The sequence below is a fragment of the Oncorhynchus nerka genome, linkage group LG22, assembly GCF_034236695.1.
Source record: "Oncorhynchus nerka isolate Pitt River linkage group LG22, Oner_Uvic_2.0, whole genome shotgun sequence".
Lineage (NCBI taxonomy): Eukaryota > Metazoa > Chordata > Actinopteri > Salmoniformes > Salmonidae > Oncorhynchus > Oncorhynchus nerka.
In genome coordinates, this window is record NC_088417.1 from 23,172,025 (window position 1) to 23,190,261 (window position 18,237).

Below are 18,237 nucleotides of genomic sequence, written 5' to 3' on the forward strand. Positions count from 1 at the left end.
CCTCTCAATCACCAATCTACTTCACTTTCAATGACTTTCATTTTCTATTTATTTACATATTACGCCATTAGGAATTAGACATTAGAAAATAAGACGATACAAACAGAAACACACATTCCCAATCTTGTACACACAGTGCAGGATTACATATAATGCATACAGGACAAGAACGTCTCTAAGGTGGATCAGGAGGTGTGGCAGGAAGTGATGTTATGTGGGTATCCGCTGTGGAACAGTTGTGGGCCTGTGAGGTGTCGTAGCGAGAGACATCGAGTTGAAGAACAGTTCTGTGTCATGTGTGACTAGCAAGAGAAGAGCACAATGATTCTACGACAGCAGGGCGGGTCAATCTTATTCACAAAGGACCAATGTGGGTGCAAGCTATTATTCCAGCCAAGTTATAACACCTGATTCTAGGACCACACCAGCCCTTTGTGGATAACACTGGCCATCCCTGTACTATACAACCTTTGATCTCTCGTTTCTAATAAGGAATGCTCCTGAATAAGCTGTCACAATTGTACATTCTCTAAAAGCAAATAAATTGACAGATCAGTTTCTCCAGTTGAAAGCACTGTTTACAATTGATGGGCCGGGCAGGCGGCCATATTGGGAAAGCATGGGGGGGGCGGACATCCCTGATACTGAAGTTCCAAGTGTTTTGTTCATTATGCAATCACCAATCACGTACTGAGTTCCATGGTGTTACCGTTGTTGAAATGTAACATCCATTAATTTGTGTTGCTATGTAGTCTCGGAAATCTCCCACCTAGCACTGTGGGAGGCAACACTTCTGCCTAGGGAGACTGGTTGCTATGGCAAATAATCTGGTACAGAATTATTTGTAATTCTGTGGGTTGCATGTCCGTAGTCTGAAGTGGCCTCTTGTCTCCCAGGAAGGCTGCAGTTACTTACTCCTCTAGAGGACAGTGTTTCTCTCTTAAACCTACAAACTAGGGCACAGTCAGTATGCATCACATTACAGAATGATGCAATTAGAAACAGAATGGTGCAGACAGTCTATTCTCTTACTGTATAGAGAACCGTCTCGGTTTGTCTATAAATTCAATCTATCTGGAGAGTTCTGTAATGGTGTAGGTCTACTCACCAGGGTTGGGGCCATTTCAATTCAGGAAGTACACTAAAATTCAGATTATTTTCAATTAGGAACATTTCAAATTGGAATTTGGTTTGACCAAAATTAAAATGCAATTGACCCCAACCCTGCTACTCACTTAATATCACAATGCAAATAGTCACACTGCAGACAATTGTTGTGAAATTGCAGAAAATATATTCTATCATGTTTACCCTGGTTTTTCTCTAAAATATGACCATAACATGAGATTTAAAATCAAAAGGATAGAGAAAAAGGAGGACATAAAATGATGGAATGATATGATCAACAGGCGTTCTTTTATTTACCGTCTCTGTCAGACCTGAGCAATCAAAAACAGGTCAGTCGCATCGTCTTCTGTTCTCTACATTCCTGTCTGCTTCGTTGCCCAGGCAACAGAGACTGATGGCTTCTTCGTGCTACAGCACTACACTACATTTCCCATGACCCCCTTCTGTCTTGCATATCTACAACTTCCTTCAGCATCCAGTCATTGCTGCCAGTGTGTGGAAGGGGATGTCGGAGAGAGAGAGAATGTGTGCGTGTGACAGCACCTTTCAGGCAGTATGTGGTCTTAGGTGTGTGTGTGTGTGTGTGTATGCATGGCATCAGCTGTTAGGTGTGTGTGTGTATATGCGTGGTGTCAAGTGTCTGTTCCACAGTCCAGGCCCCTACTTCTCGTTCTCATCTTCTTCACTCATACTACTGAAAGAGGCGGAAGCCCCTTTGGGTGAGGAAGGGGAGGCTGGTCGGGGGTGAAGCCAGCGCGAGGGGGGAGACGGGGAACGAGACAGAGACAGTTGCCGGGGGGGACTGTTACTAGGCGACCCGTGGGGTGATAGGGCGTAGGAGATCATCCGACCACTACGCTCACTAAACACCTGTTTCTGTTAAGGTAAGGAGAGAGAGAGGTTTGTGAGAGAACTATCACTTCAAAGACTAGGACTAGGCTAGAGGTTGAAGCTAAACACAGTTTAGATTCATAGATCAGATTTGCGAAAAATAAGAGAAATGTCAGATGAGTGATTGGAGTATGTCCATGAGTGGCGCATTAGAGACAGGCTTTAGCTTACCCATGTTCCATCTGGGCCGAACAGTTCCAGGAAGTTACCGATGAACTCCCGTGATTTCTCCTCCCACTTCTGTATGAGGTCATGGCTCTTCTCCTCCACGCGGTAGACAAAGTGTTTACTCTTCTCCTCCACCGTCTTCACCTTCTCCTTCATACGGTCCACCTGGTTCTGCAGGCGGTACTTCTTCTCCTGAGGTTGTAGAAAGGTTGTAGGAACGTAACTGACATACAGGTAACTGCCAAAATAAAGGTAATACCAACATAGTGTCTTAAAAGGGCATTGAGCCACCACAGAACAGCTGCAATGCGCCTTGGCATATATTCTACAAGTGTCTGGAACTCTTATTGGAGGGATGTGACACCATTGTTCCACGAGAAATTCCATCATATGGTGTTTTCTTGATGGTGGTGGAAAACGCTGTCTCAGGCGCCGCTCCCATAAGTGTTCAGTTGGGTTGAGAGCTGGTGACAGACGGCCATGGCATATGGTGAAACATCAGAAAGTTGAGAAGTCTTCGTCACTGAAGTTCTGGCCAAACGTGCCCCAACAATCCTCCCTCTTTCGAAGTCACTGAGATCTCTTCTTCTAGCCATGGTAGCCAAAATAATGGGCAACTGTACCTGCTCAGCATTTTTATACATGACCCTAAGCATGATGTGATGTTAATTCCACACCTTTGTGCAAGCACCTGCTTTCAATATACTTTGTATCCCTAATTAACTCAGGTGTTTGTTATTTTGTCAGTTACCTATATGTGTCTCTCAACAAATACAGACAGAACATACTGTATATGTCTGTTTGTGTGTTCGTTGAAAGACATCAGTTATGTTCTCAGTGTATGGAGTACACACACACTTACGTTGATGAAGCTGACATTGAGCTCTTTAGCGGTGTAGCCCCGCTGTAGATTGCGTCTAGCGTAGAGGTCGTAGTCTCGTACAATACGAGTGATCAGGTCAGAGGTCGAGATACCCTCTGTCCGCTGAGTTGGCACGAACATGCCTGGAACACACACACATTATAAACACATACACACACACACACACATTATATATTATAAATACACACATAGACGAACATGAACACACACACACTATAAATACACACACATGAACACGCAAACACACATTATAAATACACACATGGGCGAACATGAACACACACACATTATAAATATATTATAAACACGCACACAGGAACACATACACTGATCATAAATACAGCTTCACACACACACACTCACCTGCCTCCTTGATGTGTTTGTAGACGTCCTCAGTTCCTGCTGAGGAGTATGGGATATCGTCATGAGCCACAAAATCGATCTGAGAAACAATCAGAACACAAGACAAGAATCTATACACAATCTCTATACAGTCTATACATAATCTATACACAGTCTATACCCCATCTCTACACAGTCTACACACAATATATACCCCATCTCTACACAATCTCTATACACAGTCTACACACAGCACGGGAGAAACAAAATAACACATGCAGATAAACTGACACACAGAAAAGAGACATGCCTGCATGCATCATAAATAGTCTCTACACACACACAAACACACAGAAAGCTTTGATGGGAATAGACAAACACACACCTTGTGCTTTTCCAGGAAGTCCTGTGTGAGCGTCCATGGTGCATCTCGGACCACTTCGTCGACATAGCGACAGTGTCTCAGAGCCTCGTACCGCTCATCCTCCGTCATCACAGTGAAACCCTTATACTTATGGGTCAGCTCATCACTACACACTGACACACACAGACAAACAAACACACACAGACAAACACACACATGAAACAAAGGTACAAAGAAACAGATAGCAAAACATGTATGAGTTATTCATACTAAGAGTCATTATAACCACATGGTTATGAATGTGTGTGTTTGTGTACATATCTACATGTGTGCATACCTCCCACTATGAGGTATGCATTGGGGAAGAGGTTCTTGGCCTGCATCAGAGCTCTGGCATGGCCGGAATGGAACAAATCAAATATCCCATCTGCATATACACGCACTGGACGGTCTACTGTAGAGGACAGACACACAAAGTGTACATCTAACACATACTCTCTCCTCTCCTCTCCTGATGATGTAAGTGAATGTGAGGAGGAGAGGAGGTGGAAAAGGAGAGGAGATGGCTATGAGGGAAGATGCTGAGGATGGTAGGAAGAGAGGATGAAGAATGAGGAGGAATAGTGAGAAAAGAGTGATGGAGAGGTGCGCGTAACAGAGGATGAGAGGAGGTATACCTGGGGTCCCTCTGCGGGCTTGAGCAATGGAGAGTCTCTCATGAGGGGCGTGACACTCACAGCTGGTGTCCTTAGCAAAGAGAGCAGGCTCAGTCAGCATCTGAGAGAGGGAGGAGAGATTGAACTGTTAAATGCTTTTTGTTCAGTATAATAGTGCTAACAACAGCATATTATTTTTTTTAACCTTTATTTTACTAGGCAAGTCAGTTAAGAACAAATTCTTATTTTCAATGACGGCCTAGGAACAGTGGGTTAACTGCCTGTTCAGGGGCAGAACGACAGATTTGTACCTTGTCAGCTCGGGGATTCGAACTTGCAACCTTTCGGTTACTAGTCCAACGCTCTAACCACTAGGCTACCCTAACAGCACATGCATCCAATTCAAACCCCTACAAAACTCACTCCTCTCAACAAACCAAAAATGGTATGGAGTCTGAGACACAACATGATAGGTGAAGAGTGTGTTAAGGAGGGGAAGAAAATGATGGAAATAATGTGATAAAACCTGAAAACATGTCATTTGAGAGGGGTATGAAGAGAAGAACAGGAGATACAGGGAAGGATAGTGACAGATAAAAAGAGGAGAGAAGGAAAGTTGAATGACATTCATGTCCCCTTCTGGATAGTCATCCCTGTCTCTCTCTGGCATAATTCCAGTAATTAGATTATTGATCAGGCCTGATATCTATTCTCTATCACAACTATTGATTACATGATGAGGGAACGAGCAGCACCCAGTGCTATTGATCTGCTACTGGCTAAAATGGAACTTCATCCCTCCCTCTACCAACACCTCGTTTTCCATCTCTCTCTCTCTCTAGGGGGGAGAGAAAAAGGAATTGGAACATGCATGACTTTCTGTCCCCAGTAACTTCTTGGATCCACTCCCAAACACAGGAGAGAACAGAGACATACTGGAGACTATATGTTACCCTGGGAGACTAGATCTCATTCACAAAGAGAGACAAAGCGAGAGAGAGAGAGATAATGGGATGTTAGATTGTTCATATTAATACATATCTACATTTGTCATCCTTAACACTGAATATTTAAAGGTAGTTCCACCTCTACATATTCCATTTGGATAAGGGATGAGGAAGAATAGAAAGGAGGTGGAGATGATCATAACATCATCAGATGGTCTTGGCTAGCAACCGCCTTGTGAGCTCCCATCCCCATAGTAACAGATCGGACAACAGAACAGTGAGGACGCACTGAGGTAACGTTTCTCCCACAATCCACTGCAAGGTGAGAAGGGGGAGGAGCCCAGTGTGGACAAAGGGCAGGCGGTGGCCTCGGACGATCGACAGATCAGATTGACAGCAGCGAATGTGCTCACTAAAGCCCTGAAACTGGCACAGCAGACATCTGGTCTAAGAAGGATTAACTAAGATAAAAAAAAATATTTAAAAAAAAACAACCACAACGCTGTGATGGTAGCACACAGGAGGAAAGAAAGAGAGGGAGAGGCACAGGGATGTGGGAATAGGGAGGAGGATATGATGAAGAGAAGGAGAGAGGCACAGGGATGTGGGAATAGGGAGGAGGATATGATGAAGAGAAGGAGAGAGGCACAAATAATAAAAGGGAATAACAAAGACAGAGACTGAATGGCGCTAGCATCGCCCCTCTGTATCCTTGCGTTTTTGTGTCCTCATCAGGAGATCTATGCCAGGCTGCCTATGCCCACACATACACACACCCCTGCCAATACTGCGAAACACGCCCAACCCCCCATCCTCCACACAGACACACACAGTCCATTCAGCACTCAGAGCATCCCGCAAAGACACACACAGACAGTGGATCTGTTTCATAACAAGAAGACTAGCCAGCCTCTCCCTCTTTCTCTCCTTCAAACACACCCTACCGTGCGCGGCTGGGGGCAGGTGTGCTCGAGCTCCTCCATGTTTCCCCTAAAGGCTCATGGGATACGGCGGCTGAACCCCGTGTCTGTGACTCAGCATCAGTGAGATGATCCCTCTCGCTCTCTCTCTCTATTTCGCTCTACCGCCCTCTCTTCCTCCCTCTGCCTTCTCCCCCTCCCTCTTCACTTCCCTCTGTATCCCCACCCACTGCCCTCTTCTCTCCCTCCCTCTATTCCACCTCTTCCACCCCTCTCTCCTCCCCCTCTCCTGCTCTCTTTGGCAGAGTGATCTCTCACTCACAGACCAGCAGCCAAGCGCCTCCAAACTCTAGCCATGGCGACGACAAATATGTGAGAGAGCTCCAATCAGTGCACAGATCCCACTGTATCATTTGCATAGAGAACAAGGATTGGCTGAGCTGGCTAGGACCATCCGTGAAGGACGGCATTGAGCATCAATGTCTAGGAGGCTATATCTCATTAGTCTACAGTTGCTCTCCTCTCCTCTGAAAACACAATATAGGTGAAAGTAGTATGATACATGCACATTGAGGTTCCTCCCTGTGCGGTGTCCCAACAGTCTTAACCAGCTTCTGTTTCTTGTCCCCTTTCCTCTGACCACATCAGGATAGGTGAAAGCAGAAGGCTTTTACAGCAGTAGACACACCTATCCAGTGCTTTTGGGGACCAGTTGTTATGGGAGAAAAGAGGAGAGAACACATTTAAGAATATACAGGGAACAGTATCTGTTTTCCACTGAATTACACTGATACACAGAATAGACCTTATTAGTTCTCTATCTTTACTTCTCTCTACCCCCAGACCATCCTCTCACTTTCCGTCTTTCAACCACTTAATGTAAGAGTCTCCTAGACTTTTCATCTTGAAATGAAAGTTCAAAAACATATAAGACACTGTCTCATAGTCAGAGACAACTTTAGTTGTCATGTGTTGAATTTCACTACAGCCACTAAAAGTAACATGGGAGAAAGTACCTGATAGTCCACTTAATTTCTAACATGCGAATAGCCCAAGTCCATTATGTCCCGTGCCATAATGGTCCTGACATCGTGTCATAGTACACTTAGGCTATAGGTAAGTGTACACAGTTGGTTAGCTAACTTACCGTGCCCGATTCCCTCCTGCGTCCAGCCACACCCGGTGCAACAGGATCGCATGCATACTTGTGAGTTCCATTGCTTGTACGCCCCACCATCTTGAGAGAACCGTATATGTCCGTCGTCAATCAACCATTGAGTATGTAAAAACGGTCCTGGATTTTCCCTTTCCTCGTTCCACCCGTTGCGAACAGGCAGCGAGACCCAGACACTGACACACTGCGTGCAAGTGTAGCGGACTAGACCGAGAGGCAGATCACACGCATGAGCCTCAGGAAACACCGGCCAGTATAGAAGATTAGGGTTAGGCATCCAGGTCGGCGTGCGCATTTTTAACTGCTGGCTGGAGTCGGACACCGCACGCATGACCGACCACACTAGGGGACAGCGGGGACATATGCCTAACTCACCAACAATGTCCAATTGGTGGGTCTTGTTCTGCGGCCAAGTGGGTTGAACAAACGAGTAGGCTGTGTCCAGGTTACTAAAGTTTGTGGCCAAATTAGGTGTTCTCTTGAAAAAACACTGCACAGTAAAATCAAATGTATTTATAAAGCCCTTCTTACAACAGCTGATATATTAAAGTGCTGTACAGAAACCCAGCCTAAAACCCCAAACAGCAAGCAATGCAGGTGTAAAAGCACCGTAGCTAGGAAAAACTCCATAGAAAGGCCAAAACCAAGGAAGAAACCTAGAGAGGAACCAGGCTATGCCGGGTGGAGATTATAACAGAACATGGACAAGATGTTCAAATGTTCATAAATTACCAGCATGGTCAAATAATAATTATCACAGTAGTTGTCGAGGGTGCAACAAGTCAACACCCCAGGAGTAAATGTCAGTTGGCTTTACATAGCCAATCATTGAGAGTATCTCTACCGCTCCTGCGGTCTCAAGAGAGTTGAAAACAGCATGCCCGGTGAACAGGTCAGGGTTCCATAGCCGCAGGCAGGACAGTTGAAACTGGAGCAGCAGCACGGCCAGGTGGACTGGGGACAGCAAGGAGTCATCATGCCAGGTAGTCCTGAGGCATGGTCCTTAGGCTCAGGTCCTCCGAGAGAGAGAAAGAACGAGAGAATTAGAGTGAGCATACTTAAATTCACACAGGACACCGGATAAGACAGGAGAAGTACTCCAGGTATAACAAACTGACCCTAGCCCCCCGACACATAGCCTCCGGTATTTATGCTGCAGTAGTTTGAGACAGGAGGGGTCAGGAGACACTGTGGCCCCATCCGATGATACCCCCGGACAGGGCCAAACAGGCAGGATATAACCCCACCCACTTTGCCAAAGCACAGCCCCCACACCACTAGAGGGATATCTTCAACCACCAACTTACCATCCTGAGACAAGGCCGAGTAGAGTATAAATCAGTGTTAAATTAGCAGTGTCAAAACTATTTATGCCCATATAGTAGTGTAATACTGGATCTTTAGGACGTCCTTACCACAAACCATAACCCCTACCCTAACCCTTACCAGTTAAAATGTCAACTTCAATGAGGTGATGTCAGAGTTGGGACGTCTCAAGGATCCCTGATAACAAGGACACTGTATTTGGTTGAACAACCTGCAGTATCGAACGACCCCTAGTGTGGTTGTGGATAACCTCTAGTTATGGTGTAATTGTTTTACTCTAATTAGCTTAAGAAACATAACAAGTCAGACCAACGAATATCCGTTGTTGCCTTCAACATTATCATCAACGCCATTATGAGGCAGCACCTTGCAGCGAGGTAGCCCTTGATCATGAATCTCAGTACACATAAAGTGCATTCGGAAAGTATTCAGACCCATTTACTTTTTCCACATTTTGTTACATCCTTATTCTAAAATGGATAAAATCGTTTTTTAAAATTCTTCTCAATCTACACACAATACCCCATAATGACAAAGTAAAAACCCGTTTTTAGAAATGTTAGCAAATGTGTAAAAAAAATTATGAAATATCACATTGACATAAGTATTCAGACCCTTTACTAAGTACTATGTTGAAGCACCTTTGGCAGCGATTACAGCCTCAAGTCTTCTTGGGTATGACGCCAGAAGCTTGGCACACCTGCATTTGGGGAGTTTCTCCTATTCTTCTCTGCAGATTCTCTCAAGACCTGTCAGGTTGGATAGGGAGCGTTGCTGCACAGCTATTTTCAGGTCTCTCCAGAGATGTTCGATCGGCTTCAAGTCTCTGGCTGGGCCACTCAAGGACATTCAGAGACTCCTGTGTTGTCTTGGCTGTGTGCTTATGGTTGTTGTCCTGTTGGAAGGTGAATCTTTGCCTCAGTCTGAGGTCCTGAGCGCTTTGGAGTAGGTTTTCAACAAGGAGCTCTCCTTTAGATGCCTTTTCGCATACTCCAAGCGGCCTGTCATGTGCCTTTTATTGAGGAGTGATTTGCGTCTGGCCTCTCTACCATGAAGACCTGATTGGTGGAGTGCTGCAGAGATGGTTGTCCTTCTGGAAGGTTATCACATCTCCACAGAGGAACACTAGAAATCTGTCAGAGTGATCATCAGGCGGCCAACTCTAGGAAGAGTCTTGGTGGCTCCAAACTACAGTTGAAGTCGGAAGTTTACATACACCTTAGCCAAATACATTTAAACTCAGTTTTTCACAATTCATGACATGTAATCCTAGTAAAAATGCCCGGTCTTAGGGAAGTTAGGCTTACCACTTTATTTTAAGAATGTGAAATGTCAGAATAATAGTAGAGAGAATTATTTATTTCAGCTTTTATTTCTTTCATCACATTCCCAGTGGGTCAGAAGTTTACATACACGCAATTAGTATTTGGTAGCATTGCCTTTAAATTGTTTAACAAACAGATCACCGACCATTTCGAATCCCACCGTACAATCTCCGCTATGCAATCTGTTTTCAGAGCTGGTCATGGGTGCAACTCAGCCACGCTCATGGTCCTAAACGATATCTTAACCGCCATCGATAAGAAAAGATACTGTGCAGCCGTATTCATTGACCTGGCCAAGGCTTTCGACTCTGTCAATCACCACATCCTCATCGGCAGACTCAACAGCCTTGGTTACTCAAATGATTGCCTCGCCTGGTTCACCAACTACTTCTCCAACAGAGTTCAGAGTGTCAAATCTGAGGGCCTGTTGTCCGGGCCTCTGGTAGTCTCTGTGGGTGCCACAGGGTTCAATTCTTGGGCCGACTCTCTTCCCTGTATACATCAATGATGTCGCTCTAGCTGCTGGTGAGTCTCTGATCCACCTCTACGCAGATGACACCATTCTGTGTACAACTCTCCTTCCGTGGCCTCCAACTGCTCTTAAATACAAGTAAAACTAAATGCATGCTCTTCAACCGATCGCTGCCTGCACCTGCCTGCCCGTAGCATCGCTACGCTGGACGGTTCTGACTTAGAATATGTGGACAACTACAAATACCTAGGTGTCTGGTTAGACTGTAAACCAACTCCAATCCAAAGTTAAATCTAGAATTGGCTTCCTATTTCGCAACAAGGCATCCTTCACTCATGCTGCCAAACATACCCTTGTAAAACTGACCATCTTACTGATCCTCGACTTTGGCGATGTCATTTACAAAATAGCCTCCAACACCCTACTCAACAAATCGGATGTTGTCTATCACATTCCATCCGTTTTGTCACCAAAGCCCCATATACTACCCACCACTGCGACCTGTACACTCTTGTTGGCTGGCCCTCGCTTCATACTCGTCGCCGAGCCCACTGGCTCCAGGTCATCTACAAGACCCTGCTAGGTAAAGTCCCGCCTTACCTCTGCTCGCTGGTCACCATAGCAGCACCCACCCATAGCACGTGTTCCAGCAGGTATATCTCACTTGTCACCCCCAAAGCCAATTCCTCCTTTGGCCGCCTCTCCTTCCAGTTCTCTGCTGCCAATGACTGGAACGAACTACAAAAATCTCTGGAACTGGAAACACTTATCTCCCTCACTAGCTTTAAGCATCAGCTGTCAGAGCAGCTCACAGATTACTGCACCTGTACATAGCCCATCTATAATTTAGCCCAGACAACTACCTCTCCCCCTACTGTATTTATTTATTTTGCTCCTTTGCACCCCAGTATTTCTACTTTGCACACTCATCTACTGTCAAATCTACCATTCCAGTGTTTTAATTGCTATATTGTATTTACTTCGCCTTTACCTCCCTTATCTCACTTAATCTCACTTAATTTGCTCACATTGTATATATACTTATTTTTCTACTGTATTATTGACTTTATGTTTGTTTTACTCTGTGTTGTTATGTGTCGAACTGCTTTGCTTTATCTTGGCCAGGTCGCAGTTGTAAATGAGAACTCAACTTGCCTACCTGGTTAAATAAAATCAAATAAAAATAATGGCATTGGCAAGCTAATTATTTGAATTACTTATTTGACAATTCCAAGTGACTGTGGCTTGCTAACCTAGCTAGCTAGCCAACTCCACATCATGGATTGGTTTTCCCAAGTGGCTGTTCTCTTTCTAATTTCAGTTTCTCTGGCAGTCTTTCTTGAAGGTAATTTGTCTGATAATCCCTTTAGCTAGTTCCTTTTATGGGCATTAGTTGTCTGTTCATTTCCAATGATGTTTGATTGCAGTCAGAATGCAATTTAGCTGCAGATACTGTGTCCAAAATTTAAAAAAAGTTTACTGCAGTAATTGTGCAGTGTAACTGCAGTTACAGTGCAGGATAACTGCAGTTCAGCTGCAGTACATTGCAGTTATTCTGCAATCACTGCGTCCAAAATACCACAGTCGACTGCAGTTACTGCACTTTTACTGCAGTTTCAATAATTCAGTTATTCAGTTATTCCGGTCATTTTTTTGACAAAAGGTACATCAGCCAGCAAGCTTGTTAGGACTGTGGGGTGAACTCATGGGGATTTGACATAAACAAGGGGGTGTTTATTGACACATGGAACTGGTTGGTGGTATGTTTGATACTACCCTCCTGCTTGAAGACTATCAAAGCATTATCTGTAGCTACCAACAAGCGACAGCTGGGCGAATGGGAGAGCAAATGCTGAGTAGCTAGCGAGTTGTCACAGGTGTAATCAATTGGATGGAAACACAGCTGTGTCCAATTGATGCTCCATTTATATTACATCTGAGCAGTCCGTTGCGTTGCACCAGATGTCCTTAATTTCAATTGGGACCGTCCGCAAAGGAGTGGTATCGCAGCTACGTTGATGGCTCCGTTTGAGAAATGGCTGACGCATACATTGCATTTCTTCAAACTTTGCGTCATCTTTAGTGCAGCCAGAGTCCATCAATTTTAACAGGAAGTTACCAAACCACAGAACAAGTTGAAAATTGTGGTTTTTGGGGATGACTTTATGGAATAGCTTGCAACTTGTAAACAATTATCCATTCCTAAGTTAGTACTATTGACATGTCGGACCCTCACAACACCGGGTACTGGTCAGTACAACACAACCACCTCCTAGCCTAGCACATAACACACAGCTGTCTGTGCGGGTCGCTACACAGCCCCCCACCACAAAGTCCTCGTCCCCGAGGGAACAAACAAAGTCTCTGGAAGCGACCCGGAGGTCTCCTTTGCCCTGCGTGGCCGTGATGGTCGCAGAGTGCCCCTCTGGGAACCAGGGGATGAAGGCAGGATATGGGGACAAGGAAGCGGGACGGGTAATACAGTCCGTGTTCTGGGGAACCACGCGGTGACACAGGGGGAGACAGGGGGAGTGGGCTGTCTGAGCCTTGTCTGCGGCACCTGAGGGTGGGTGCCTGGAGAATGTCATTGCCAGAGAGGGGAATTGTGGGGTTCCTGGGGTTTTGGGGAGAAGAGGGGCCCTCTGTATGGGGCTAACCTGTCCCGGTGCAGTGCCACCTTTCTCCCCCTGGGAGGAAGCTGCACCAGTACACAACCTCCCCTACCCTCCAGGACACTGCAGGGTCCCACCCAGTGACTGTCCAACTTGGGGCATCTGCCTTTTTCCTTAGGGGGCTGTAGACCCAGACCAGCTCCCCAGCCACAAAGTGCCTTCCCGGTGTGCACGTCATAGTTCCTTTTCTGCCTCACACCTGCATTCACCAGCTGCTCTCTGGCGAAGGTGTGGGCTGTCTCCAGGCGGTCCTGGAGTCTCTCCGCATACCCGGCCCCGGAGGAACATGAGGGCTATCCAGGGGCCGACCAACGCCATCTCCGCAGGGTGCGGATCTCTCCCCAGCATGAGGAGGGCAGGCGTGCAGGAGGTGGAGTCTTGGACAGCGGAGCGGCATGCCATGAGGACCATAGGCAGGTGCTTGTCCCAGTCACGCTGGTGTTTGGAAGAGACGATGGCCAGCTGCTGTCCAAGTGTTTTGTTGAAGCGCTCCACAAGGCCATCACTTTGAGGATGGAGAGGAGAAGTGCGGGTCTTGTGCATACCCAGCCTCTCACACATGGTGGCGAACACACGGACTCAAAGTTTCTGCCTTGGTCGCTGTGGATGGACTCTGCAGCTCCAAACCTGCTGAACATCCCCGCTGTCAGGCTGCCGACGATGGTCTCTGCCTCCTGGTCAGGCAGAGCATAGGCCTCGGGCCATTTTTTGTGAAATAGTCCATGGCCGTGAGCACCCAGCGGTTTCCACTGTCTGTGGTGGGGAACGGCCCAACTACATCCACTCCCACCCTCTCCATGGGAGCCCCCACTGGGAACTGTTGAGCTGAGCATGAGAGCGGCCTGGGGGCCCTTTCTCGCTGTGCAGTTGTCACAGCGGCGACAAAGTCCTCCACATCCTCTTGTGCTGCCCCCAGTAGAAGCTCCTGACGGAGACGGCGCAGTGTTTTTGTGACCCCAAAGTGTCCAGTCCCCACCCCCATGAGTACTCTGAGCACAGCCTCCCGCAATGCTTTTGGGACCACCACCTGCCACCTCTCCTCTCCCGTAGCTGACTCCTTCCATGCCCGCTGTAGCACGCCATCAGCCAGCCGCAGTCTCTCAAACTTCGACCACAACCCTTGGTCGCGAGTGAGAGCGCTGTCACCTCTTCCCATGGTGGCCTCACCTGCGCCTCTACCCACTGTAGCACTGGCTGTAGGTCTGTGTCCCGTCCTGCTGCTGCCGCCATTCAGCCACGCCGACAGTCTGCAGCTCACAGCAGACAGGCCCGCTCGCCTGACACACTGTGGCACAGACACCCCCCTCTGCCCGCAGCTCTCTCTCCCGTCCTCTCTCCGTTCACAGTGGTGGCAGCCGTCTGCAGTACAGGGCCGACGGGACATGGCGTCGGCGTTGGGTGGCGTGCCCCTGCCCTGTGCACCACCGTGAAGTCATACGGCTGAAGCTCCTCCAACCAGCGTGCCACCTGCCCCTCTGGCTCTCTGAAAGACATGAGCCACTGGAGAGCAGAGTGGTCAGTCCTTACAGTAAAGGGCAGACCACCCAGGTAGTACTTGAAGTGTTTGACGGAAGCCACAACAGCCAAGAGCTCCCGCCGGGTGACACAGTAGCTCGCCATGTTTGTCAAATGTTTTGTTGAAGTATGCCACTCTCTCTTCCCCTCTGGCCCCACCTGGGCCAGCACTCCCTCCCATGCCCACATTGCTCGTCTGTGTCCAGGATAAAGGGCAAGGTGAGGTCAGGGGCGCGAGCACGGGGCCTCGATCAGTGCACGTTTGAGGGTGTTGAACGCCTCTCACACTCCACTGTCCAAGTGAAAGCCCTTGTCCTGGCAGCAGGCGGTTCAGTGGAGCAGCAACGGCAAGGGGCCCCGCATAAAACCTCCTGTAGTACGAGGCCAGGCCCAGGAAGCTCTTCAGCTGACGCTGGTCGGGTGGGGTGGGCCAGTCTCGACAGCTCCCTACCTTGTCCTCCATGGTGCTGATCCCTCCTTCCCCACTGTGGCCCAAGAAGGACACCTCTCTCCTCATGAAGTGGCACTTCGGGGTGGAGCTTCAGACCTGCGGCAGCCGACCCTCTCCAGCACACACCGTAGCGCCCAGGGCTGACTGGAAGGAGCTGCCATGGGCCAGGATGTCATCGAGGTATACCAGACACTGCTGTCGGGGATGCCATCCAGCACCCTGTCCATCAAGCGCTCAAAGTAGCTGGGCGTGCACAGGCCAGCACAGGACCTTGAACTGCTGCAAGTGTCCTCTGTTAGTGGAGAACTTGTTTGGCTCTGGCCTGGGGAGAGGGGCACCTGCCAGTAGCCGCTGCGGAGGTCTGGTGAGGAGAACCAGGAGGACCCTAACCAGGTCCAGCGACTCATCGATCACGTGGTATGGGGCATGAGTCCTTCCTGGTTACCTCATTCAGCCGCCTGTAGTCTTTGCGCACAGAACCTCAGCTTGCCCCCTGCTGAACCATGACGGCTGGCGCGCCTCAGGGGCTGTCTGAGGGCTCAATGAAAGTCTGCTCCGCTGCATCTCCAACACAGCCTTGTCTGCCGCCTCCTGGCGTGCCAGCTGGACACGGGCGTGGGACGCATCTTTGATGGGTGTAAGCATCACCTCCAGCCGATCTCATGCTGCACCAGAAGAGTCTGACCACTTCTCCTCACTCAACGCCATGTCTCCTGAATTTAAACAGCAACTTTGCCATGTCCTTTGGTCTGCTGCTCAGGGTCAAGTGACAACACAGTTCCTCCCCCATATCTCCCTCACTGCAGACAGTGTCCTCTCCTCCCCATCTGGGGTAGCTGGGCTGGGGTGCGGCCCGGGCTCACAGAGGGCTGTGGCCATGGAGGTAGCTGGGGAATGTAACACACCGAGGTGACAGGGGGACTGGGAAAAGTCACACACAGCTGTGGGAGGCGCAGCCATGAGTCTCTACTGCTTAACTGTTGGAGTAAAGGGGTTTGTTGGGTTGAGGAATGTGACATTGGGGGCCATGGTGACTTCCGTCCCTCCCTGGAAGCTCAGTGCCTCGCCTTTTGGTCTAACTGGCAGCCCAGCTTCCTAAGAAAGTCCAACCCCAGGATACAAGGGTCCTGCACAGCCGCCACCCACACAGGATGACGACAGCCCTGCCCCCTACTGTCAGAGTCATTATTCCTTCCCTTTCATGGGTGCCAGCTCACCTGTGACTGTGCGGAGCTGCACAGTTGTAGGCTCACACTGAGTCCAACCTGGCACAATATCTGGCCTCACCAGGGTTACTGTGGACCCAGTGTCCACCAGGGCGGAGCAGGGCACCCCTCCACAGTGACAGGACATGACAAAAGTCCCCAACACAGGTCCGCCCACCCCAACAACAGGCTCCCCTCCGCTGTCTCGTCTGCTTCTGGGAAGTGGAGCCTTGCTTCCCGTCTGTGCCGGGGGCTCCTCCTGAAGATGATGGTGTTGGGATAGAAGCCAGGGGTCCGCATTTACCCGGTCTATGCGGACCCCGAGCCGTTTCCCCTGAGCTCTGGGGACATGGGGCAATCTCGGCGCAGATGGCCTGGCTGGCCACACCCCAGCAGACCCTGGGACCAGGGCTTGTTCCGTGTCCTGTAGCGACACAGCCCAAATGAGTTCTGTCATTTCGACCACCCAAGCAGGCTTTTCCGGCCTGGGCTGCTCTGCCCCAGCTCGCCGACAGAGGGTGCGTCTCCCTGCCCCCACCAAAGCCCCAGCTGAAGCCCCAGCCCACACCAGCTCCTCTCCAAAGCCATCTCCAAGGCTGTCTGCAATGACTCAGGATGAGCCAGCTGGGTCTGTATGCGGCCCAGGGAGAGCGCCTGTATGAACTGGTCCTGTGCTAGCTCGCTCTGGAGGGGGGCATGTGAGCATATGCCTGCTGAGAGAGGCTCTCAATGTCATTAGCTAGCACCCGCGTAGGAGGCTCTCCCAGGCTGCCTGCGTCTATTCACTCAGTTCGAGCGCAGTAGCCGGGCTGTACACACTGTCCATAGCGCCCTCAGTGCTCCCACTAGGCACCATAATCATGCCTGTCCTCGGGCTAATCAATATCAAACAGGACAGAGCTTCATCCGTGAGGCATAAAGCCAACTGCAGTGCCCCTTTCTTCATCCGCCACCCCTAAAAATGAGCTAACAGTTCAAACTGAGCATGAAAGCTTCCCAATCCGCCTTACCGGAATACTGGGGTCTTAACAGATACGGACGCAGCCGGGAACTGGGCGTCGCCATGTTTGTTTACATCCTGAGCCCCAGATTCCTCGTCACGCCGCGTCGACGTCGCTACTTCGGTCCGCCCACCAGAATCCGCGCGAAATACACTCGACGAAGCACTCATGCCCGCTTCAGCCACCATCACTCAACGTCCTCCCTCAAGCGGCCTCTGCGCCCGACGCCCTGGCGATCTCCTCAGACAGAACTCCCGACGTCCATTCGCACCTCCTGGCCATAATCGTCCCTATCCACCTTCACTTTCGGATTCCTCGAAGCATTTTCAATCCCGTTCTCACCTACGGTAGCTAGCCACATAAGTCAGCTAGCTAGCTGGCTAACTTGTATCAACGTTTTTACTTCTGACACCAATGTAATGACTACTAGCTCATAAATGAACAATTGTCCAGACAGAAGCTTGAGTTTTACGAATTGACGGTTTATTGGAACTAACTTTACAGCAGCTGCTGTTTGGGCCGTAGCACACGCCAAATAGATAACCCACAATCCAACCGTGACCTTCTCTTTGTGAAGCCCAGATGGGCAGAGAGAGAGAACAAAGGCTGAATATGGTCTTAACTTCAATGCCCAACCCCCTCCGCCACTCCGCTAACCACCAGGATGCCGGCATCAGAACATTGAAGCATTCGTGATTGGCAGACAGAATGATTGACTGTCGGACCCCGCGAACACCGGGTACTGGTCAGTACAACACAACCACCTCCTAGCCTAGCACATAACACACAGCTGTCTG

The 18,237-nt window shown here is 48.9% G+C and overlaps 1 protein-coding gene across 2 annotated transcripts; it reads right to left on the reverse strand.

Moving 5' to 3' along the window:
- Window positions 1-31: 31 nt before the first annotated feature.
- LOC115105018 (choline-phosphate cytidylyltransferase B-like) lies at window positions 32-7,747 on the reverse strand. Of its 2 annotated transcripts, none has more exons than XM_065007076.1 (8): window positions 7,447-7,747; window positions 4,454-4,553; window positions 4,114-4,230; window positions 3,798-3,949; window positions 3,434-3,512; window positions 3,050-3,192; window positions 2,191-2,379; window positions 32-2,004 (listed from the first exon to the last, which is right to left on the reverse strand). In XM_065007076.1, exons 1-8 carry the CDS (start codon window positions 7,534-7,536, stop codon window positions 1,789-1,791), a joined length of 1,086 nt encoding a protein of 361 aa, XP_064863148.1. In that variant the 5' UTR covers window positions 7,537-7,747; the 3' UTR covers window positions 32-1,788. The 2 variants fall into 2 exon arrangements, with proteins under 2 accessions (XP_064863148.1, XP_029482395.1); XM_029626535.2 differs by lacking the exon at window positions 7,447-7,747 and adding an exon at window positions 6,324-6,493.
- Window positions 7,748-18,237: the final 10,490 nt, after the last annotated feature.